General features: G+C 35.8%; 1 protein-coding gene and 1 long non-coding RNA gene across 12 annotated transcripts in view; both read right to left on the bottom strand.

The window, feature by feature from the left end:
• LOC106068661 (complexin-like) overlaps nt 1-25,586 on the bottom strand; it is a 151,754-nt gene that overhangs the window by 57,702 nt on the left and 68,466 nt on the right. For all 11 annotated transcript variants that reach the window (XM_056031815.1, XM_056031865.1, XM_056031862.1 and 8 more), the window contains one exon: nt 21,990-22,525. In XM_056031815.1, coding sequence (XP_055887790.1) covers nt 21,990-22,044 — 55 coding nt within the window. In that variant the 5' untranslated portion in view covers nt 22,045-22,525. The remainder of the gene's footprint in view (nt 1-21,989; nt 22,526-25,586) is intronic.
• Nucleotides 12,037-20,030, bottom strand: LOC129926637 (uncharacterized). The gene is made up of 2 exons (XR_008778352.1): nt 17,779-20,030; nt 12,037-12,501 (listed from the first exon to the last, which is right to left on the bottom strand). It is a non-coding gene; the product is annotated as an uncharacterized LOC129926637 (long non-coding RNA).

Genomic DNA, 25,586 nt, shown 5'->3' with positions numbered 1-25,586 from the left:
CCGTAGATAGTGCTACTAGTAGGCTTCATCCATTTTAAGGCTTACACGCTAAGCAATTAAAAAGTAACATAAAGCCTATATTTCTCATAAAAATATAGAGCTCACTGTATGCATATATGTACATAATGATTTTGATGACTGGCCTATAATTGGATGCCTATCATATGATATACAGTTTATGAGCCTGATTGTATAGAAATGCCCGGTGACACCCAGTCCACCACTACCCGAAGACGTAGTCTATTCAATGATTGTCTAGACTTCAAGACTAATCCGAAGACGTAGTCTATTCAATGATTGTCTAGACTTCAAGACTAATCCGAAGACGTAGTCTATTCAATGATTGTCTAGACTTCAAGACAAATTTAAATTGTGTTTTTTTTTAAATTATACTTTGAAAAATGATAACGGTCAAACTAGAGTTTTTCCAATGTAGCCAATCAGCAAGTAATTCTTTTCCAAAAATATACATCAAGTGTCGAATTTCTAGGAAAATTATTAGAGCTGTTTTCGAGAACCGTGTCTACCCACCCACCCTTTTATTTTACCGATGAAGAGTTTGCTAGATGAAAAGATGAAAAAAAAAAAAAAGAGAATACAATAGTAGGCATTATATTCCATTCCTCATTTTCTTCCCAGCAAACTTCCTTCCCCCCCCCCCCTCAATTCTAACATGACACATTCCTGGCCATCTGTTTCCTATTGAATAACTCCCTGAAACTCTATGACAGTGTTTTATTTCTTACAATGATCAGGCACAAAGACTTTTCACAAGCGCGTGAGGCTTGCAGTACAATGACTGGCTTGACTTGGCGTGTGTGGAATGAACAAATAGCAGCCAAAAGGTTGCATTGTATACGGCGTAGCTACTTCACTTTGCATGCCCACAGTGTAGCCAGTGGTTCTCAAAGAGTTTTGTTGGTATATATCCGATTAGTTATAACTGGCAACCTGTTTCGGTTTTTAAACAAATTTACTGAAAACAACTGGCCATGTATTTCAGCTTTCAAAATTAGGGAGACACTAGAAAGTTATTCACATGACATCATAAGTTTTCACTTTACACCTTCCACGTGAAACACTTTTGTATTTTACACCATTGTACACCATTAGTCTTTAGATATGTACGTATTACTTTCAACCATTTATCTGACTGTTGCATTTGCCTAGTTTGTTTTGTTTGACATGTTTCGGATGTTCCTTCGGATTCTGAAGATAATAACATCCTACCCAAAACTCCCGCAGGACGAAAAGAATGGAAGCGGGCAGGGTTCGAACCCAGAACCTTCGAGACCACCTAGCAACAGTCCAGAGCGCATAACCCTTTTTTTCTGTCAATGCAAGGCAGAATAAAATTACAGCACTGGGTGGAAAAGGTCAGTCCCATTATGACAATAAAATATCGAACAAGAACGTAAGTTGACGACTTTTTCTAACAAATATTATAAAGTAAAACATTTAAAATCAGACTCAAGTATTAAATATCATTGAATTGATCCATGAACTGTTTCTCAGAGAAGGTCAACACCTGGTAACGTAAGATGCTCTACATAACTAAACTATTTTATGGAAAGGTTAATATCATGTAATAGAGACTTGGTTAATTTAATATCAATTTGTGACTCTACGCCAGATAGAAGAAAGTCTAGTAATACAAGACTTAGGTAATATCAATTTGTCAGACTCTATGCCAGATACAGCAAGAAAAAAAGGGGGGAAAAGTCAATATTACTCCAGCAATCCATAAAGCCGAACTCCTTGTTTACCATGTGATATTCTCCTTCAAAGGTCATCTAGATTCTGTGCGTCATATGATAGGTAGTAGAGATACCAGCAGCTCAACAAAACGTCATCAATATTAAGAGAGTGTATCGATTGAAACCAAGTCTCTGGATGTTCTTCAGTGCATACCTTCTTGTTTTGTAATCCAATGAGCCGGCTACTCTTTCAGAGATGTTGCTTGGCAGAGGAGAGACGAGAGCAAGCAACCATCTGTTCTGAGGGCATCATTAAGATCCATCACATTTAATTATGTCAAAGTTTGTTTCGTTTTACTTCCTGGGTTGGATTTTGTAGTTGATACTTTGCGATTTCTTGATTCAAAAAAAGAACATAATAAATACATGCTAGCATCATTTCCCGCAGGGCGGCTAGGGGCAGAGGACGAAAAGGAGTCGAACTTTGAACTTTTTCATTCCGAAGCGCATACCAACCAAAGTGCAGCCATTCTATTCTCTAAAGACAATACCAGAATGTCATAGAGATAAATTATTACCATTTAAAAAGCAGCAACCACAACAATATTTTGTTGAGCTCAACAGAACATCAACCCAAACTTGTTCCTTGTCGTTTGACCAGGATAGTGACAGAGTCACAAATTTTTAAAAAAGGTATTTCTTTAATTGGTTACTAGTTAGTACTATGCTTAGTGAAGAAAACTATACTATTATTTTTATAATATCTTTATTCAACCGTACCTTCACGGAACCTGAGCATGGATCTCGAAAACGGCTCTGACGATTTTCCTAGATTTTTGACGGTTAATATTTATCGTTGGGAAACGAATTACTAGCTAGTTGGCCACACTAGCAAAACTCTAGTGTGACCTTTATAATTTTCTAAAGTATAAAACGAAAGAAATTTAAATGTGGCAAGAGAACTCTCATGAACCAACTAAACGTCTTCGGGTATTTCCGCATGTAGGTATTACTCATAGACTTATATGTATGTATTACAAGTGTATCAGTTACAACGTAACAATGTATAAAAACAAAATTAAATGTAGATATAAATCCTCCATTAATTAACTTTGTAGGTTGAGGGTATAAGTAAAAAAAAAATTGAATTCTTAGGCGAGAGAGCGTTACGACGCCATATTTGCGAGGGGGGGGGGGGGGGGCTGGGAGAAAAGGGATACTCAAATTTACTGTCCAAGTTAGAAAAGGGAGGTGATTCATAGCAAAAAAAATAATATATAGCCTGATGCTAAATCAACGGGCGTAGTATTCCAGTATGTATGTGTGTGTGTGTATATATATATATATATATATATATATTATATATATATATATATATATATATATATATATATATATATATATATATATATATATATATATATACTAGACATATGTTACCCGCGACCCGCGGGTCTTTATTTGCGCATTACTGTCGATATAGTCACTGAGAGTGTTTTGTAAACAATTAAACGAAATAATAATGTAATAAGTAAAGCGAATGTGTCAATGTAAAAATAGTGTGAATGAAGCTATCAAATCAAAATAGCTAATAGGCTTAAATCCATTTTTTAAAATTAAAACATTTGCTTTTGAATAATCTAGTGGATTGGATTTAGATGTATGTTAAACGTAGCTAATGATCCTTTCACGTTATTTCTCTTTCGCTACGAAAATAAAATTATTTTTGCGAAAATTGTTTACCCGAAGTCGATACATTCTTATCTATTAAAAACGAAAAGAGCGATAGCTTTGTTAAATAAATGGGATTATAAAGTGAACAATTAAACGAAATAATTTTTAGTACGCGATTCATGAATGAATATAGATCTAGGCCTATCTCAACTCGGCTTCGCAGCTTTCGTAAGCGAATGTAGCTTTAGAAAACCAAATTTGAATGTTTATTTGATCAAAATATGAAATGAATGGACTTTAATTAATATATTTATGTGTTAAAGTATAAAACTATCTGTGCGAAGAGAAGTTTTATCATCTTAGAGTTGGATTAGAGTTTTAGATCTAGGGATGGGATTATAAAGTAAACAATTAAACGAAATAATTTTTAGTACGCGATTCATGAATGAATATAGATCTAGGCCTATCTCAACTCGGCTTCGCAGCTTTCGTAAGCGAATGTAGCTTTAGATCTAGGTCTAAATCCTTCCTATCTTTTCTTATGTCAACATTGTAGACATGGCCTAGATCCATAAAATACTATACAATACATACACTACGGTCTAAGTTGGTACCCAAGGAACATTCCTGCCTAGTTTTATCAAGATTGGTCAAGCGGTTTTGATGTCTATAAGTAGCATACATACATACATACATACATACATACATACACCTCACATTCTACTTTATAATATATATATATATATATATATATATATATATATATATATATATATATATATATATATATATATATATATATATATTGTAGGACATTACCCGCGGCCTGCGTGCCTTACTTTGTGTATTACTAATCTAGTGGATTGGATTTAGATGTATATTGAACTTAGTGTTCGCCACGAACATGAAAATAAAAGTAGTTTTACAAAAATGGGTTTACCGATACATCCATATCTATTAAAAACGAAAGTAGCGCGACATGAATGTTATTAATTACAATTAAGACGGGATTACCCGATTTGTTAAATGAAAGGGATTATAAAGTACGTCATGCACTGGCGGATCCAGAACTTTTGAGTGGGGGGGGGGGCGATTTTTTTCCAAACCCTAACCCTAATGCCCAGTAAACCCTAACCCTATGCAAAAACGTGCATATATATATATATATATATATATATATATATATATATATATATATATATATATATATATATATGAGAATTTTTAAAAAGCAGCATTTCTCAACCTTTGGTGAAAAACAAAACAACTGGGGCAGCGCTATAAGGTTTTCAAGTGGGGTTCGGGGCGAAGCCCCGCCGCCAAAAGCGTTTTCTTGCTTTTTTCACTGCAGAAAAGTATTCTTCTGACATTTACAGCTCATTATCCATCATTGGAGTTCGGGGCGAAGCCCCGCCGCCAAAAGCGTTTTCTTGCATTCTTCACTGTAGAAACGCATTCTCCTGACATCTACAACTCATTATTTATCAATGGAGTTCGGGGCGAAGCCCCACGGCAAAAAGCGTTTTGTTGCATTCTTCATTGCAGTAACGCATTCTCCTGACATCTACACCTCATTATTCATCCATGGAGTTCGGGGAGAAGCCCCGCCGCCAAAAGAGTTTTCTTGCATACTTCACAGAAGAAAGGTATTCTCCTGACCTAAAACTCATTATTCATACTATTAAAAAAGGACCTTTTGAATAATGTTGTACTTATAATATTCTAATATGAATTTATAGGCCCTTAATACATTGCCAAAAATCCGATTTGTTCATTGAAAAGATAAGATACCCCACATATTTAGATTTTGGCTTTGAGGATCTCCGCCGAAAAACAATTATTCGATAAATAATATTCAATAAAATCAAAGTATAAATTGTGAGTTATAGTCCCAAATTTATTTAACTAGAAAAATATCAGATTGAGTAAAGGTTAGAAAAAGGCGACTATGAAAAAATTATTTGGGTTTAGAACTCATCTCAATCGTGACTCTTATACTGAAAAATTTCGTTTGAATTCTAATTTTTTGAATGCAAAGTCTTTCTTAAAATAGTTATGATAAATTCATGTGAAATTACATAAACTCTGTCTGGAAATGGGAGGGGCGGTAGAGTGAAAACGATTAATCCTCGCTCCTTTAATAATTTCTGCTAAAGATTGCATTTGGCATTAAAGAATAGGGGTGTGGCGACTCGATGTAAGAATTTAATTTATAGTATATATAAATTATATTAGTGACAGATGTTTTTGTTTTGTAATTTCCTAACTGTAATACAAAAAGAAAAAGTATTGGTTTGTCCGATGGGGGAAAGGCGATTGCATGAATCGCCCCTCCCACCTGGTACAACCCTTTTTCATTTAAATTTTACTAATGATAAAATTTGAGATTAGAGTGTGGTACGACATAATATACAATGAGTTCACATATCAATATGTAGTTTATATTATATAGATATTCAACTAATTTTGTTCACAAACTATGATTCTCCACAAAAATAGGACCGCCCCCCCCACTCAGAGGGCTAGAGTGGGGAGGGCAGTACATGCAATTTCCCCCTCCCCTAACCTCACCGAAACGGCCAAGAACAAGAAGGCGAGCGACATAATATAAATCTATATATTAATTCAACTAATTTTGTTCACAAACTATGATTTCTCCATTAAAGTAGGACCGCCCCCCCCCTCTCAAAAGGGTTAGGTGGAAAGGGCAGTAGAGATAAATTGGCAAACAGGAAACAGATCGGTTAAAATATCAATAACAAGTTTTAATCACATAGATATGTAATTGATTCTGTTAGCAAGCTGTGATTTCTACAAGAAATTGGACCGCCCCCCCCACTCGAAAGTTTAGGGGGGGGGGCGGGATTGATACCATCGCCCCCTCCCGACCCCACCAAATCGGCCAACATACTAGAGGGGGGGGGGCGAAATAATCTAAAAATAGGTTGAAATATAAATAATTAGTATATATTATTAACATAAGTAATGAATTCGTATACAAATTGTGTGAATTCTATACTAAAATTCGTCCGCCCCCCCCCCGGGGGGGGGGTCGGCCAAGTGGGGGGGGGCGATCGCCCCTACCGCCCCCCCTGGATCCGCCAGTGACGTCATGACGTCTAAATTCGCAGATATTAGGAACGAATTTATGTAAAAATGCTTTTGAAACACAGATTTGAAGGTTAATTTTATTAAATAATGAAATGTTTTGCATTTTCATGTGTAAAAGTAAAAAAAACTATCTGAGAAAAATGTAGTTCTTAAAATTAGATCTAGATCCTTTCGATCTTGTCTCAAGTAAACATGGCCTAGATCCATGAAATAGTAATACTTTCATAGAGTTGGGCAACTTTTTAATGTTTGTTTTAGGGCTACTATACATACGTCAAGTTTCAAGTAGTACCCAAGGAACATTTATGCCAAGTTTTATCAAGATTTCTATGCGGAACATACATACATACGCATTACTTTCTACATTATAGTATAAGATATCTAGACTGGAAATGGGAAACAAATTATTATCTGCGATTGATCGATTCACAGACAGATATATGTACATTTGTATGTACGTAACTTCGCGCCTCACTGATCAGCTACCGCCCGCCTCAACCTGGGCAGCCCCCAGTCCGCCACAGCCTGCCTGCTCTAATGGGTGCTTAGAGCTTAGTTTAAAACGACAAGTAGGCTGGAAACTTGCACCAAGCAACAAAAGAAGAAAAATTAAACTGAAAAAGAAAATCCCTGTCATGCGACTGGCCACTTGGAATGTCAGGACAATGTGTCCTGGTCTCACTGATGATCTAAGGCAGATCGACGATGCAAGGAAGACGGCAGTTATAAACAACGAGCTAAAAAGGCTACATATTGACATTGCAGCCCTGCAAGAAACCCGACTGGCCGAAAACGGCATGCTCCGCGAGACTGACTACACTTTCTTTTGGAAAGGGAAAGCACAGGATGAGACTCGAATACATGGTGTGGGCTTTGCTGTCAAGAACAGTCTTCTTCCCATGATAGTCCCTCCAGTTGGTGGCTCGGAACGGCTACTAAGCATAAGTATGATGACAGCATCTGGAAAAGTCACTCTAATTAGTGCCTATGCCCCCACACTATGCTCGCTTCAGGAGGACAAAGACAAGTTCTATGAAGACCTCAAAGAAGCCATTGCAAACATTCCTCAAAAGAACATATGATCCTTCTAGGTGACTTCAATGCCAGAGTAGGATCAGATCACACTACCTGGCCAGACTGTCTTGGGCTTTTTGGAATCGGAAAGATGAATGAGAACGGACAAAGACTGCTTGAATTCTGCACAAACCATAAGCTTTGCATTACCAACACATACTTCAGAACAAAACCACAGCACTGTGTCTCATGGAGGCACCCTAGGTCTGGGCACTGGCACCAGCTGGATATGATACTGACACGAAAAAAGGACATTGGAAATATACTGCTGACACGTAGCTACCAAAGCGCGGATTGTGATACTGATCATACTTTAGTGTCCTGCCGGACAAGACTGCTGCCAACTAAGATCCACACTTCACAGGGAAAAAGAAAATCACGCCTGAATACTACTAGCACAAAAAATCCTGATCTTTGCACCGAATTTGAGAACAAATTAGAGGAAGCTTTTAAAAACTTCTCTGTGACTGAGGTAGAAAAAAGCTGGACGTTTATGCGTGATACAATCTACCAAACATCATCACTGGTCTTTGGAAACAAAACCAAGAAAAGTGAAGACTGGTTTGAAGCTAGTCTACCAGAAATGGAAACTGCCACTACGAACAAGAGAGCAGCCATGCTAATCTACAAGAAGGATCCCACCCCAAGCAACTTAAAAAGGCTCAGAGCTGCACGTAACAATGCCCAAAGAGTAGCGAGACAATGTGCTAACAAATACTGGCAGGAGCTATGCGAAGATATTCAATCTTGTGCCGACTGTGGTAACATAAGAGGACAATATGAAGCATGAGAAAAGCCTTTGGACCTCACACCAGCAAGTGTGCTCCGCTCAAGTCAAAAGATGGCTCAATCATCAGCGATCGTGCGCTGCAAATGGAACGATGGGTAGAACACTATGCAGAACTCTACCAGATTGAAAACGCCATCTCACCAAATGCTGTTTCCAACTTCCCATCACTTCCAGTTTTGACGGAATTAGACGAAACGCCCTCAGTAAAGGAGCTGAGCATTGCCATTGACATGCTTGCACATGGGAAAACACCCGGAGGAGATGGCATTCCTGCTGAAGTAATTCAGGCTGGAAAACATGCCCTAATCAAACCACTCCATGAACTGCTAAGCTTGTGCTGGGAACAAGGAATGGTCCCCCAGGAATTGAAAGACTCCAACATTGTTACAATTTATAAAATAAAGGCGACCGCTCTGATTGTAACAATTACAGAGGCATCTCACTGCTTAGCATAGTCGGAAAGGCTTTTGCTAGAGTATTACTAAAGCGATTACAGATCCTGGCAGATCGTGTTTATCCAGAGTCGCAGTGTGGCTTTAGGGCAGGTAGATCTACAACAGATATGATTTTCTCTCTGCGGCAGCTACAGGAGAAGAGCAGAGAACAAAAGCAGCCCCTCTTCATAGCTTTTATTGATTTGACCAAGGCCTTTGACCTTGTTAGCAGAAGCGGTCTGTTTGCTGTACTAGAGAGAATCGGCTGCCCAAATAAGTTAAGAAAACTAGTGTCAGCTTTTCACGAAAATATGCAGGGCACCGTTCAGTTTGAAAATTCTTCCTCCAGGCCATTCTCCATTAAGAGCGGTGTAAAACAAGGATGTGTACTGGCCCCTACACTATTTGGCATCTTCTTCTCAGACGTACTATCCAGTGCTTTTAAATCCCTGGAAGACGGAATATACATCCATAGCAGATCCGATGGAAGGCTCTTTAACCTGGCACGTCTTAAAGCCAAAACGAAAAGGCGTCGTATCTTGATAAGGGAGCTGCTGTTTGCCGATGACGCGGCACTCGTATCTCACTCACAAGGAGGTCTACAGAAGCTAGTGAACGCCTTAGCAGCTGCTTGTCAAGAGTTTAGCCTTACTATAAGTCTCTCCAAGACCGAAATCCTGGCACAAGACGTCGCAGAAATACCTATAATACAAATTGGGAACCACACCCTTTCAGTGGTGCAGGAATTTACCTACTTGGGTTCAACAATTGTCAGTAACCTAGACTTAGACATCGAGCTGACAAAAAGGATAGGAAAAGCTACCACAGCATTGGCAAAACTCTCCAAGCGCGTCTGGGAAAATGGTAAATTGACCACAGCGACCAAAATCCTAGTCTACAACGCCTGTGTTGTGAGCACTCTCCTTTATGGCAGTGAAAGCTGGTCAACATACATGTACCAAGAGCACAGATTGAATAGTTTCCACTTGCGCTGCCTGAGACGCATAATGGACATCTCTTGGAGGGACCATGTCTCCAATCAGGAAGTTTTGAGATTGGCCAATATGAACAGCATGTATGCTCTCCTGACACAAAGAAGATTACGCTGGCTCGGACATGTCACCCGCATGCCAGATGGTAGAATCCCGAAAGATATCTTATATGATATGCTTGTGGAAGGAGTCAGACCCAAGGGCCGCCCAAGACTAACATATAGAGATGTCTGCAAGCGAGACATGAGAGCCTCAGGCATCAGTGAAAGTATGTGGGAAAACATAGCCAAAGACCGGAGTGCATGGAGACAGACTGTGCGTGCTGGGACAACCCTTGCTGAGAACAAAAGAATTGAAGCGGCTTTAATCAAGAGGGAAAAAAAGAAAGCTGCCCTGTCTGCTAGCCCTAAATCAGAGGCATACACATGTACGAATTGTGGCAAAGTCTGCCGTTCTAGAATTGGCTTGATTAGCCACACCAGATTCTGCCCCGTCTCAAGATTAAGCCAAAACCAGTGACTCACTTGGGCGCATCCATTGCCTTTCGAGACAAAAGGAGCCATATATGTACGTAACTCTTTTTCAAGCTGAAAGGGAAGTCGCCTCGATCAATCTTTTCTGTCTTAGAAAAGTAATGATCTTTAGTTTTCAAAGTTTAGAAATAATGCAAAATCATTTCTCGGATTTCTTTAGAATGTGCTATTCATCACAGAACTATATATTCACGCAAATATATGAAACAAAGCCATTTTCTGTTAGTTTCATTGAGATAATGTTTCAAAAATCCTAAATCGAAATAATTCATATTGATTTTAATCATCTTATGTACATTTAAATAGATTGATTACCTAGATCTTTCTAGATTATGTATCTAAAAATTGCAAAATAATAATTATGTGACGAGAGTACTCTTATTTTTGATGTTCAATTACTAGATCTAGATCTAAAAATTCAATTATATGTTACATAGTTTAGGGTTGAAAAAATACTTTACTTCTTATAACTACTTTACAAAACAACGCCTTGTTTCATCTTTTAAAAAAAATTTCAAATTTTTTTAGTTTTAAAAGATCTCCATGTCCAGTCTAGATATAATATATATATATATATATATATATATATATATATATATATATATATAAGTCTTTGGTATTATTCATTTTGCGCATAGTCTTCTATGTTAAGATCTAACGGCCTATCATTAGAATATTATACCTTTACCTTTACCTATCCCTTAGTCTGTTGGACCGTTGGGGCACCAGGCAAGATTTGTCGACCGTCTTTCTCCATTCCTCCCTTTTTTTTGCCTTGTTCAGAACCTCTCTCAATGGCAGGCCTGTCCATTCTTTAATGTTGTCCTCCCATCGCTTTTTCTGTCTGCCTCTTCTTCTTTCCCCTGGCACTGTTCCCTGAAGAAAGGTCTTTGCGAGCCCCGTAGATCTTGTAATGTGGCCAAAGGTTTTAAGCTTTCGTTTTTTCACAATAGTAAGCAGGTCGTCATGAGCTCCGATCGCTACAGTAACCCTGTCTCTGATTTCTTGGTTTGTGATGCGGAATATTATAAAGTCTAGTAAATCTATACATTCGCTTGGCAATAATTTTTCTAGCGGGGGGGGGGGGGGTAAATGTTCTTTATTTTAAATATTAAATAAATAAAAAGCAAAATAACTTGTATAAAGGAGGTATTGTCTTTTTTAAAGTTTTTTTTTTTTTAAGTTTCAGTTCCCTATTATCATTTCTTTTATCGATCTGTCGGTTCTGATTTATTCAACAACAAAACAAAAACTTCTTATATTTCACGTATGAATGATGGTAAAAATAAATAATGGTAAGTTCACGTCCGAATACAGTTTGGTCTATCATTCTTTATTACACAGTGCTCTAGATGTTGAAGTCTAAACTTAATGCTGCGTGTGTGTGTGTAGGACTCTATTTAAACGTCTAAACTTAATGCTGCGTGTGTGTGTGTAGGACTCCATTTAAATGTCTAAACTTAATGCTGCGTGTGTGTGTGTAGGACTCCATTTAAACGTCTAAACTTAATGCTGCGTGTGTGTGTGTGTAGGACTCCATTTAAATGTCTAAACTTAATGCTGCGTGTGTGTGTTGTGATGTTGCTTATTCAGGCTGTCTTGAAGTCAACCAATTACTCTGCAGGCGTTTGGGTGTAATTGTTCGGGTGTATTCCGTGTAGTTGAACAATACAGACAGGAATAATTAACATCGGTTTTTTAACAAGTGAAGAGATGTAGTCAACGATGATGAACAATTGTACATAGGTTTATTCTGATAAAAGGCCACAGTAGAAGTCTCTGTCACTAAACACGTCGTTACCCTGGAATGTTCTATCGCTAACTGATTTTCCAGTCTCTAACCCAACATATCCCAAACGTCACTAGTCCCGTTCAATATGCGTCTCCTATGGTGCGTCGCTAAATAACTAACCTATATAAATAAGGTGTCTAACAGATTCCTCCCCCCCTTGAAAAAAAAATATGTCAATATTTTTCCACTACTGTCAAGTCTTACAAGGGCATTTTCAATTTAAGGGGAAGACAAACAAACATAAAATCTTGACATCTTCATCCTAACTTGACAGTTCCTCATATTCAATGTCAATGTTCATAACATTCCAGAATCATCTTCATTAGTACACAGTTCATCATGGAGGAAAATGTGGCATCTTATGGGCACGTCATACATTACAAATGTTCTTCACTGGCAGTAATCTGATAAAATACAACATTTCAAAAAACAATTATAGACTTTATTTACATATTCAATAAATTTTTTTCTTACCACCCTTTTATACGCTTTTGTCCATTTTTCTTTTATACTCACCCTTTTCCATAGAACTAACTTTCGTCAATGATATATGAAATGATTCACACACAAAAAAAAATATCCATACTTACTTTCAAATGCTTAACATCAAATTTACTTATCTCCCTTTTCCATAACATATAAATGGTGTCAATATATTAATATATATTACATACTCAATATAATCATAGTTTATTTACAAAATTATTTCACTTCAATGTCATTCTAGACAATAGATCAGCTACAATATTCACAGATCCACTAATAGCTTTCACTTCAAATTTATATTCCTGTAGTGCTAAGAACCATCTATAAACACGACTGTTTTTCATGTTCTTTTGCTGTATATACTGAATAGGTTTATGATCAGTTAATAATATGAATTTCCTTCCTATTAGATAGCTCTCTAGCTTAGTAATTACCCATATTACAGCTAAGGCTTCTCTTTCAATGACACTATATTTTTTCTCTGCCTCTGACAATTTTCTACTTACATATAATATAGGATGTAAGTTATCATAGTTCTGCATTAGACAACCACCAATAGCATTACCAGATGCATCAGTTGTGACATAAAATATTTTGTCTTTATCAGGTAGCCTTAATATTAGTTCATGACTAAAAACATCTTTAATTCTGTCAATAGCTTTCACACATTCCTCATTACAAACTACTTTTTGAGGTTTTCCTTTTTTAAGTAAGTCATTTAATGGATTCACTATTTCTGCTAAGTTCTTTATAAACTTTCTGTAATAATTTACTATTCCTAATATGCTTTTAATTTGTCTTTTTGTTGTAGGTATTTCAATATTAAGTACTTTCTTTATGTTATCTTCAATAGGGCTAATCATGTTGTTATTTACTTTATGTCCTAAGAAGATTATTTCCTCCAATCCTATTTCTACTTTTTCTGCTTGAATTGTAAGTCCACTTTCTTTTATTATTTTGAACACTTCTTTTACATCTATCAAATGTTCCTCCCAACTATTATTAAAAATACATATGTCATCCAAATAGCAAATAACATTTTCTTTGTTTCCAATTATCATGTTCATCATTCTATTAAATGTGGCTGGTGCATTTACTAATCCAAAACTCATATAATTCCATTGAAAAATACCATATGGTGTTACAAATGCTGTGTAAGGTTTTGCATTTTCTGTTAAAGGTATTTGCCAATAACCTTTAGTTAAATCTAATTTAGTAAAAAATTTTGCTCCATTTAATTTATGTAAAATATCCTCTATATTTGGCATTGGATATGGGTCAAATTCTGTGATGTTGTTAAGTTTCCTATAATCAATACATAACCTTATATCTCCATTCTTCTTTTTGGCTATCACAATTGGTGAAGCATAAGGAGATGTTGATGGCTCAATTATACCTGATTCTAGTAAATTGTCTATTTCTTTCTTTACTTTGTCTTGTAAATGTAGCGGTATTCTATATGGCTTAAGCTTGATAGGTTTTGGGTCTGTTACTTTAATGTCATGTTTAATAATATTAGTTTTTCCTGGTATGCTGGAAAAAATTTCTTTGTATTCCTGTATTATTTTAGTTATATCTTTTGACTTTTCCTTAGTTAGATTATTAAGATTAATCTTTTGCCAAGTTTGATTCTCTTTTGTTTCTATTACAGGTATTTCCTTAATATCATTTTCATTGTGATTTTCATTTGTTATTATCATCAAGCATTCTTCTCTTTCTGAAAATGTATTTTCTATTTCCTCCTGAATGTTTTGTATCAACTCATCTTCTCTATCATGATACAGTTTCAAATTATTTATGTGATATGTTTTAATTTTCCCATTTATTTCAATTTGATAATTCACATCACTAATTTGTTTTATCACCTTAAATGGACCTTTCCATTGTTTACCAATTTTATTTTTCAGGTCATTTATCAATATTAATACATTGTTTCCTACTTCTAGTGTTTTCAATTGTCTTTTCTTATTTATATTCTCATGAGCACTTTGTTTGTACTTCTTATTGTTGTTATATGCTTGAGTCCATATTTCTTTCAATTCTGTTGTGATTGTTGTTTTACTGTCATTATTTAGTTTATTCTCATTGTCTATTAGATTTTCTTTAAAAACATCTAATTCATCTCTAGGTTTTCTTCCATGTATTACTTCATATGGTGAAAATTGTGTTGCTTCATGGATGTTGTTTCTATGAGCAAATAGTACATAATTAATGTAATGATCCCACTTGTTCTGATTATTCTGAATTATCTTTGTTAGTGATCTTTTTAATGAACCACCATATCGTTCACATAAATCATTACTCTCTGGGTGGTAAACCGAAGAGTATATGTGTTGTATATTGTATTGTTTAGTCCATTTCTTAAATTGTTCTGACTTAAACTGAGATCCTTGATCACTCAATATAATTTTAGGTATACCATGTCTTGTAATTACTTTTTGAGTTATGGCATTAATAATATTCTCTGCACTTGTATTTGATAATGGGATTGCCTCTGGATATCTACTAAACATGTCTATTACTGTTAGAATGTATTTGTTATTATTTTCAGTTTGAATTAAAGGTCCTATTAAATCAATAGATACTTTCTGAAATGGTGCTGTAGGTTCATCCATTTCTTGAATAGGTGCTTTATTCACTAAGCTTTTGTTAGATCTCTTTTGACATATGTCACATGAGTTTATGTATTTGTTGATTGTTGCTTTCATTTTGGGCCAAAATACTTGTTTTGACAAATTCCTATAACATTTCTTTACTCCCCTATGTGCTGCTAAATTATTATCATGTGTCATGATTAAAACATCTTTCCAATATTTCTGTGGTAAGACAAGTTGTTTTATTTTCTTGTTATCATTACTTGTTTGTCTAAATAATATTTTATTCTCTATACAAAATTTCTCCATTGGATTATTATTGTTTTTATCTGATATTCTTGAATAAATTTTCCCAATAATATTGTCATTCATTTGTTCTAATGCAAATGTGGGTATTGTTTCTTTTTCACTTTGAGATATTTGTGTTTCAAGACTATTTTGTGTTTCATTTTCTATCTCTCTTTCCTTAACATCTGTATTTTCTATTTGTATTATATTACTGGTTTCTTTTTCTTTATCATTACTTATTACATTTATTGTATTTTCCTGTTTCTCATCTTGTTTATCCATTGATCTTGTTATTACCATACTTGTTATATTTTGTGTTTCTATGTTTTCATGATTTTGTCTTATGTTTTTGTATTTGTTTTGCCAGTCTTCTAATTCTTTTCTTGAACATTCTTTAACTCCTTTTATGTTTCCTACTAACATATCATATCTCATTTCTGGTATTGCAATGCCATCACAATAACCAGTGAAAAATGGAGTTTCAATGTACACCCTTATAGCTTTAAATTCCCTTACAGTTCCATCTGCTAATTCTACTTTCCTAGTAAACCCTTTATACCAATGAGGTTTGACAAATTTAGTTTTTACTGCCAAAGTGTTACAACCTGAATCCCTGATTAATTCCACCGGAATTCTATTTACAAACCCTGGGTATACTGCAAAATTGTTCCTATTTCCTTCCATGAAATATACCCTATCTGTACCTTTATTTTTGTATTCCCTACTGTAACTCCTATTTCTATAATTTTCCCTGTCATTCCTATCTCTACTCCTATATCTACTGTTATTTTGTTCATTGTATCTATTTCTACTTCCAGACCTACTATTCCCTCTTCTACAGTTAGCTGCTATATGACCTTTTCCTTGACATTTAAAACAAGTTATTTCACTATATTTTCTATTTCCACTATTTGATCTGTTTCTATTTCTACTTCTATCAACATTTTCTTTGGTGTATCCTATTAAATCTACTTTGCTCTTATCTCTATCAGAAAATGGTTTATTTGGATAGGCATTTTTGTATACTCTCATTATTTCTGTTATTTCATCTATAGTTTTTGGATTTCTTTCTCTAATAAAAGATTGTAATTGAGGATCACATTTATTTACAAAGTTGTCCACTAGAATAAAATTTTTTAATCCCTCATAAGAGTTATTCACTTTTTCTAATTTTACCCACTTATTGAAAAAATCCTTTTCCATATTAATAGTAGTTTGGGGTTCTATTCCTAATGATGGTATATTGTCAAAATATTTCTTTCTAAAAGTTGTAGCATTATGACCGTATGCATTCAATAACTCTCTTTTTAAAACTTGATAGCTATCATCAATGTGATGGTCATGATTTTGACATATTGTTAGAGCTTGACCATGAACAAAGTCTATCAGTATTTCAGACCATTCTTCTTCAGGCATATTAAATGTAGACATTTTTGCCTCATATCTTTTCAGGAAATCACCAATGTCATCCTTCTGTTCATCAAAACTTTGTATTTTTCTCTTTAGCCATGTCTGCGAATTAGGGTTGTCTCTTTGAGTGGTATAATTATTTGAGTTATTTGTGTTATTGCCTTGTTCAGTTTGGGCTCTGGCTTGTGCTGCGTCCAATCTCATCTTCTCCATTTTAGCTTCATGTTCTCTCTGCCTTTCTTGGTCCTCTTTTTGCTTCTCATATTCTTCCTTTCTGATCCTATCTTGTCTCTCTATCTCTTGTCTTTGACGTTCCGTTTCTTCCTTCACAACTTGCTGTACATAAGCTGCTAAGTCCTTTCCTTTTAACTCCATGGCCTTTCCATCCTGCATAGCTGTTTCCTTAACCTCCTTAAGGTCCACATATGATGATGTAGCCATTGTGTTTTATATTTTATATATATTTTTACTTAGCCTATATTGGTTATGGCTATACTTTAAATTTATTTTATATTTAGGTTTTTACAAACTTTTATACAAGTTTTAAATGTTATGTCTTTATCTAGATCTATAGATTTAGTAAATGAGTAAGTCTAGTCTGAGTTATATTCAGATCTGTATATTCGATCTAGTATCACCCAAATTTAAATCTAGTACATTATAGTATGTATAATATTACCATTTAGATCTAGTTATCAAGAGCACTATAACTTTTAGATCCAGTATGAATAACTATGATCAATTTTAAAACCTGGTATGACTGAAGTGTCTAGAGTAAATTCAAAGACTGTCTAGAGTCTAGATCTAGAGTAGATTATGGTTCTATTCAACCATATGAAACAAATATATGTATACAATGTCAAATATATCTTCAACAAGATATATATATCTAGAATGTACTACCTTCATTCATCTTTCAATTAGTAATATTCTCAAATTAGAGTCTAGATAATCAAATGTATCAAAGAGTTGTACAATTTGTAGATCTAAATTTAGCCAGACGATAGTGTTTGACTACATAGCCAGTTTCGGCATTATTCTCATGGCAAAATCATATTTGATTTTAACCGCTCAAACTAAAATTATTTTAGTCTGATTCACAGTAAAAGAATCCTACCCGCACTTTCTATCATTAAGTGAAAAAAAAATACAGATCTAATTAAATTAATAAAAATAAATAATTTAAAATAATATAAACAAATGAAATAATTAAATGAGACTATCGCTATGGGTTGGGATATGACAATATGGCACACAATGATAACGTCACGAAGTAACTAGGCAACAACGGATATGACGTTTACACAAACAAAACAAATTACAACCCTAAACGTATAATATAGTTTTTCATCTAAATTATGTCTTTACCCCGAACGGGTTTAAGGCTTCAGCACCACCTGATTTTACTCAGGCTAACATACCAAATTTAGACAAAATCTATTTCTAAGGGCAATCTAAACATACACTAATAAGAAAAATGGCACTTAGCTTTTGATAAGAAAGATCCCTTTGTTCGGACTCCCGAATATGCTAGATCACAACAAATTCCACTGCCTCTCTTCCAGTTCTGACTCTGTTCTCCGGTGCTACCAGTATCCCACGTAATGCCACAGATGTCCTGATATGCCACAGCAAAATGTTCCAGTTTCTTCGACGACTGTTGATGACCGTATGTGTAGTTCCGACGACTTTGTGTACACAGTTACTGACGAATAGGTTAACGGTTCTTCTGGCGATGACTTGACTTGTGTAGACGACTACTGACAAATAACAGTCTTTTGACGGCAACTTGATCTGGACGACTGACGAATAACGAATTTCTTGACGATGACTTGGTCTGGGCTGACAAATAACGGCTTTCTTGACGATGACTTGATCTGGGCTGACGAATAACGACTTTCTTGACGATGACTTGATCTGGGCTGACGAATAACGGTTCTCTAAAATAGTTCACTGCTTCTGCTGCTACTCTGGTAGTACGACGAAGTTTGCTGTTGTACTCTGCTTCACTAGACCAAACTGTCCAATGTAGACTAGGTGAGACCAAGGTCACCTCCGACGACGTTCCGTTAGACGATTAACGGTTTTCAACGAAATTAAGTGGATGTAGCTGTTTCCACAACTTCAATATCAGCACGTCTAGATATCGTCTAGACCAACGAATACTACATAGATCAATGTTCAGTACTGATAAATATTACTTCACTAACCTTCCAAAGGTTAAACACAGTGACCGTTATAAAAGTGGTAAGCAACCGGTTCAATGAGCAAACTGCTCCACAAGAATCTCTCCAAGGGTAAGACGACAGAGCGATTTCGATTTAGTTAGCTACCAAACTTGTAGTACTCATAATACTTCTGACAGCGGGCAAACTGTCCTTCTCGAAACTGACGAGGTAAAACTTGATACTCAATGTGGCTCCTATGACGAAGAAAAAATATGTCCAACAGGTTCACTAGTGATCTCTCACCCGTTATGAATGAACGGTTTCTCTGGTTGTAGGTCGATTCAGCATATGAAGATCAGGCTTTGATACTATACTGGTTAAGTAGACCAGACGTTACGATGATTACTGTCCTGACGAAGGTCACCCTGAGTTAACGGCTCGTTGAACGTACGATCAAGAACATGTAGATCTAGAACAAAGTCACTCTGCGATGATTCTGTGTTCAGCCGTACTCCGATAAAACTTTATAACTTCAAGTGCACGACCCTCACCTGAGTAAACGTTCTGCTTCGAGGTCCGGTTCGATGTTCAGCTTCATCAGGGGTCCGGCTTCGAGGTTCGGGGTCGCCACTGTGATGTTGCTTATTCAGGCTGTCTTGAAGTCAACCAATTACTCTGCAGGCGTTTGGGTGTAATTGTTCGGGTGTATTCCGTGTAGTTGAACAATACAGACAGGAATAATTAACATCGGTTTTTTAACAAGTGAAGAGATGTAGTCAACGATGATGAACAATTGTACATAGGTTTATTCTGATAAAAGGCCACAGTAGAAGTCTCTGTCACTAAACACGTCGTTACCCTGGAATGTTCTATCGCTAACTGATTTTCCAGTCTCTAACCCAACATATCCCAAACGTCACTAGTCCCGTTCAATATGCGTCTCCTATGGTGCGTCGCTAAATAACTAACCTATATAAATAAGGTGTCTAACAGTGTGTAGGACTCTATTTAAACGTCTAAACTTAATGCTGCGTGTGTGTGTGTAGGACTCCATTTAAACGTCTAAACTTAATGCTGTGTGTGTGTAGGACTCCATTTAAATGTCTAAACTTAATGCTGCGTGTGTGTGTGTGTAGGACTCCATTTAAATGTCTAAACTTAATGCTGCGTGTGTGTGTGTGTGTGTAGGACTCCATTTAAATGTCTAAACTTAATGTTGTGTGTCTGTGTGTGTGTGTAAGACTTCATTGAAATGTTAGCTTCAAACATTAAGAGCAACATTGTATCCTAGACATGCTTAGAATGATACACCACTATAATAACTTCAACTTATATCATCATAGCATGAGCCAGTGTATCAAGATAACTTTTTGATCTTTTACAAAGAACTTTTCATTTTCCAGTGGCCAATGTTTGTACAACAAACACAAACTGGGGTTTAAATACAATCTTTATGTCCACGACAAAACAACAACACACCCAAAAAAAAGACATTGAGTTAATTCACAAAGAAAAATTTGCTTTCTTGAAAGACGTTCTCTAATCCATGCTTTTAGCGGGTCTCTGTAAGTTTGATGGATTGGCGGAAGTTGAAAGCTGAGATTAGAAAGTAATTAGCTGAGGGAAGAGACCAATTAATGTGAACATTTCTTGGATATCCCTTGGTTTCTTATAGGAGCACAAACTTGCTGAGAGACCAAAGGTAGACCGACATTACAAAAGGCGGTGCGTCAATTGAACAATGTCCTTTTTGTGTGTGACATTAATACAAAGTTGGTATTTCATCAATAATTCTTGTTATACTTACAACTGCTAGAAATACACAGAATTATATAAGAAAAAAATAACAACTCGAAAACCGATTCAACATCTCCATGGACTCATGTGAACACACACACGCTCAACTAAAACACCACACAACAAACACAGATACACTCATGCTTAGAGAAAATCAAACTTATTACTTCCCACAATCCCTTGAAATTCCGTGCAGACGTGAAGTGGAAGTCAAGCACATGGGTGAACGCTTACGTCAGTTGCTGTTAGTTACTGACACCAAACGGATGGAAGACAAAAAAAAAAAAAAGCTGCATTCAATTTGTCACGTTTCGTTGCCTAGTAGCCACGGAATCAACAAAGTTAATTAGGAAATGTGACCAATGACCAGCTGACACGTTGTATATAAACGAACTTTTTTTTTCTATTAGCATTGCTCTTCGTGACTGTTTACAATACCTCTACTCAAGTCAGATCTTCATGGAACCTGCAGAAACCTGGCTCCAGGAACCTGCACATCTGATATCGTAAATGGCTCAAACGATTTTTTTCTTGAAATTTAACAGTTGATGTATATCGCTGAGAAAAGAGTTACTAGGTCGTGGACTAACGGGGAAAACTCTAGTTTGACCGTTATAATTTTATCAATTTCTACAAAAATGGTTAGAGCCGTTTTTGAGATCCGCGGTACGTATGCAGGATCATGAAGCTTCCATGAAGTTCTGGCTTGAATAGAGGTTTTGTAAGGGAAAAGCTTATATAAAGGAAATAACTACTTTGACTACTATATCTCTGAATACTGAAACATGTATTTCCTTTTCCTGTATAAAACAAAATTAATTATCTGCCACTAATAAATTAACTATGTGGTTAATTTTTTTTATTGATTCGTTGTTGTTGTTTTTTGTTTTGTTTTTTGTGATCGACAATAAATATTAGTGCGAGAATGGAAAGAGGGAGAAAATAAAACGTATAAAAATCCTGCCAGACAGACAGACAGAGTTAATAGAAGCTATGTCTAGAAATACAATTGTTATTCAGCGACATTGTCTCAAGCAAGTATTTTCCTGTAATGACATAATACAACCTTAAGAAATGTATAACTTTCCCAACAATCACACATATGCAGTCAATTTACTGAGAGGTCTTACAAAAATAAAACCTACTTACCCTTCACAGACGATAACTTGTCCCCGACCACCTGTTTGGCAATAAACGCCGCCATGTCCTGTCCGTTGTTCTAACTCTTGAGAAATAAACTCTGCACGGACATAAATATCCTCCACACGAAAATACTGCAATTACGCGCTTAGATTCACTAGATCTAGATCTAAGTTTTTTTGTTGTTTTTTTTTTGTTTTTGTTTTGTTTTGAATAATCACAAATCTCGATGAAGTGAAGAAAAACACTCAAACAAAGAAACCAGCAAGAAACAAACCAATCCAGAACACTCGCTTGAAAGTAACGCTTATTTGTGTTTTGGTAATCACTCAAAATCTGAAGATAAATTTCCGGTTTCCGAAGGGTACCCTTGGAGCTAGTGAATCCCGTCAGGTTCCAAGAGCGTCTCCAGTACTATGAAAGGTTTCTCCAGTGAGTGAGTACAACGATCGCCCGGTGAGATGCTGTTGACTGGCTGTAGGGAACAGAAGAATGTTTCGCACTCTGCCAGGAGCCGTTTAAGCCGAACATTGATCCGTGAAACTCTAGAGAGGACAAGAGAGGGGAGAAAATACATTGATTATAATTTTGTATGTTCTCTATGAGTAGAAGTACAAATAAAATAGGGAGGTTAAAGAGGCTCTGGTGGTTATTTAATTTTTTTACTAGGACTTACATCTAGTAGCTTCAAGTTATTGTGTTTATGAGTGACATTAGTATGGTGTATATTTGCCTTAATTAAAAATACAATTATTTATCCGATCTATATCTATTTTTCTACGTACGGTATATATAAATATTATATATTATATTATAAACATAAAAAAACTCAATGACTCATTCATACAGATACCAAGAGATCTCAGCAAATAAGGAACGGATTCGCAATATTTTTTTCGTAAGACGGGTTCCTTTCATCTCTTAGGTGCTTACTAAGAAACGGTTTTGACAGATTCACAGCCTGAACGCCGCAATTCTAGAAAAGCCTCCAACTTTCTAGCTTATCTCTTTTATTTTGGTATTTCCCTAAAAAGCCGCATATGAAGCATAGCACATAATACAGACTACAAATCTTCAAAAGTATATTTTCTTTCCTTTTCCCTCATTCAAATTATTTGTAACTTGCCTTACGTGATATTTTTTTTTTTTTTGCGTTTCCTTTTAGACACGGTCGAAGTCATAGATTTATGTATGTCTATGGTCGAAGTCATAGATTTATTTATGTCTATGGTCGAAGTCATAGATTTATTTATGTCTATGGTCGAAGTCATAGATTTATTTATGTCTATGGTCGAAGTCATAGATTTATTTATGTCTACGGTCGAAGTCATAGATTTATTTATGTCTATGGTCGAAGTCATAGATTTATTTATGTCTACGGTCGAAGTCATAGATTTATTTATGTCTATGGTCGAAGTCATAGATTTATTTATGTCTATGGTCGAAGTCATAGATTTATTTATGTCTATGGTCGAAGTCATAGATTTATTTATGTCTATGGTCGAAGTCATAGATTTATTTATGTCTATGGTCGAAGTCATAGATTTATTTATGTCTATGGTCGAAGTCATAGATTTATTTATGTCTATGGTCGAAGTCATAGATTTATTTATGTCTATGGTCGAAGTCATAGATTTATTTATGTCTATGGTCGAAGTCATAGATTTATTTATGTCTATGGTCGAAGTCATAGATTTATTTATGTCTATGGTCGAAGTCATAGATTTATTTATGTCTATGGTCGAAGTCATAGATTTATTTATGTCTATGGTCGAAGTCATAGATTTATTTATGTCTATGGTCGAAGTCATAGATTTATTTATGTCTATGGTCGAAGTCATAGATTTATTTATGTCTATGGTCGAAGTCATAGATTTATTTATGTCTACGGTCGAAGTCATAGATTTATTTATGTCTATGGTCGAAGTCATAGATTTATTTATGTCTATGGTCGAAGTAAAGAACAAAACTATAACATCAAGAAGATAAAATCTTTTTTTTCCCCGAAAGACTATAATGATTTCGCGAGTGTACGTGTGTAGCTAGAGTATTATCTTTTCTCTTTAGTCTATATATATAGATCTAGAGCTACGTTTCCTACTAGACCTAGATCTATATTTTAGCACCCATAGAGTTGTAAGGTGAATGTGAGCGGTCATTCACAGACCTGTTGTATTATCAAATGTGTTTCGGGGAAGGAAGTCATTGTTGTTTTATATATTTCATAGGCACTAGCAGAGTGGTTAGGATGTCGGCTAGAGGAGGATCGCTCCATGAGTTGGAATTAAAGTCATTCTCCCCCCCCCCCATCCTTTTTTTTTATAATCCTATAAAATAGCGAATTTCGTAAAAATTCATCCAGACATCGCTTTCTTCCCCTCCCCCTTTTTTTTTTTGTCCCAACTGGTAGTCTGGTACAGATAAGTGATAGGGTCATAGTATGTTGGGAGAAAGCTAAAAGCATTCAACAAAAACAATTGGTAAAAATATTTATAATCGCACAGATTTATTATTATTAGTTTAGAACTCTAGAGCTTATTACAAAGTTAATTACATGGCTGATCCAATATAATTGATACAATTACACTTGGTATAAGCTTTGTTGTTGTTTTTAAATTGTTTTTGTTTTTTTGTTTAAGAGAGATTAATTCACGTGGTGGCCTAACAAGTAATTGTCCCAGCAGTTCGTGGAACAACTATCCAGGCCTCGCGGAACACTAGGATTCCGTGGAGCACAATTTGGGAAACATTGGTCTAAAGAAATGTGTCTGGTGTCTGAAAGTGTACATGGCTTGCCTTACGATTATAGGAGACAGAAAAGGAAAGGTAAAACTAACCAAAGGTGCTATATCTAGAAACCAAGAGATGAAATGTAGTGAGGGTTCGATCCATTGGAGTATGCTTTAAACAAAAGTTAAGGAATGTCTTTGTACTAAAGGGCCGAATAAGGTGAAAGCGGGAGATGGAGAGAAAAATAAAGGGGGGGGGAGGTTCAGGTCGAAAACCAACAAAGAGAATATTAAATATTTTGATATTGAATTGAGAAGCCGAAGAAAAGTCGGTATTTCTTTGTAAATAGAACAAACTTTTAATTGTTTTAAGCTGTTGGGAAGGGGGTAAAAGTGATACTAGAATTCAACGCCATAAGCATAAGTGTGTGTGCGTGTAGAGGGTGGAGTTTTATAAACCAGGTCGTTCCTATTCAAGTCAAAAGTCTATGTCAGAGAACATTATGATGCACAAGGTTAAAAAACAAAAGGAAGGGGTACAGACAGCGAGAGACAGACAGACAGACAGAAGGAAAGAGAAAAAGAGCGGGCCGTTTATATATAATATATATGAACATTTGAGTGTCCTTTAGTCTGTATGTCAAATAGTATGCACATTGTACACAACTTCTCTCTCTTTCGATCTCTGTCTCTATCCCTGTCTGTATCTCTCTCTCTCTCTCTCTCTCTCTCTTTCAATCTCTGTCTCTATCCCTGTCTGTATCTCTCTCTCTCTCTCTCTTTCGATCTCTGTCTCTATCCCTGTCTGTATCTCTCTCTCTCTCTCTTTCGATCTCTGTCTCTATCCCTGTCTGTATCTCTCTCTTCGCTGTCTCGA

The sequence above is a fragment of the Biomphalaria glabrata genome, chromosome 1, assembly GCF_947242115.1.
Source record: "Biomphalaria glabrata chromosome 1, xgBioGlab47.1, whole genome shotgun sequence".
NCBI classification, from domain to species: Eukaryota; Metazoa; Mollusca; class Gastropoda; family Planorbidae; genus Biomphalaria; species Biomphalaria glabrata.
The sequence above is the reverse complement of the archived record's forward strand: the minus strand, read 5'-3'. Positions and strand labels throughout refer to the sequence as shown.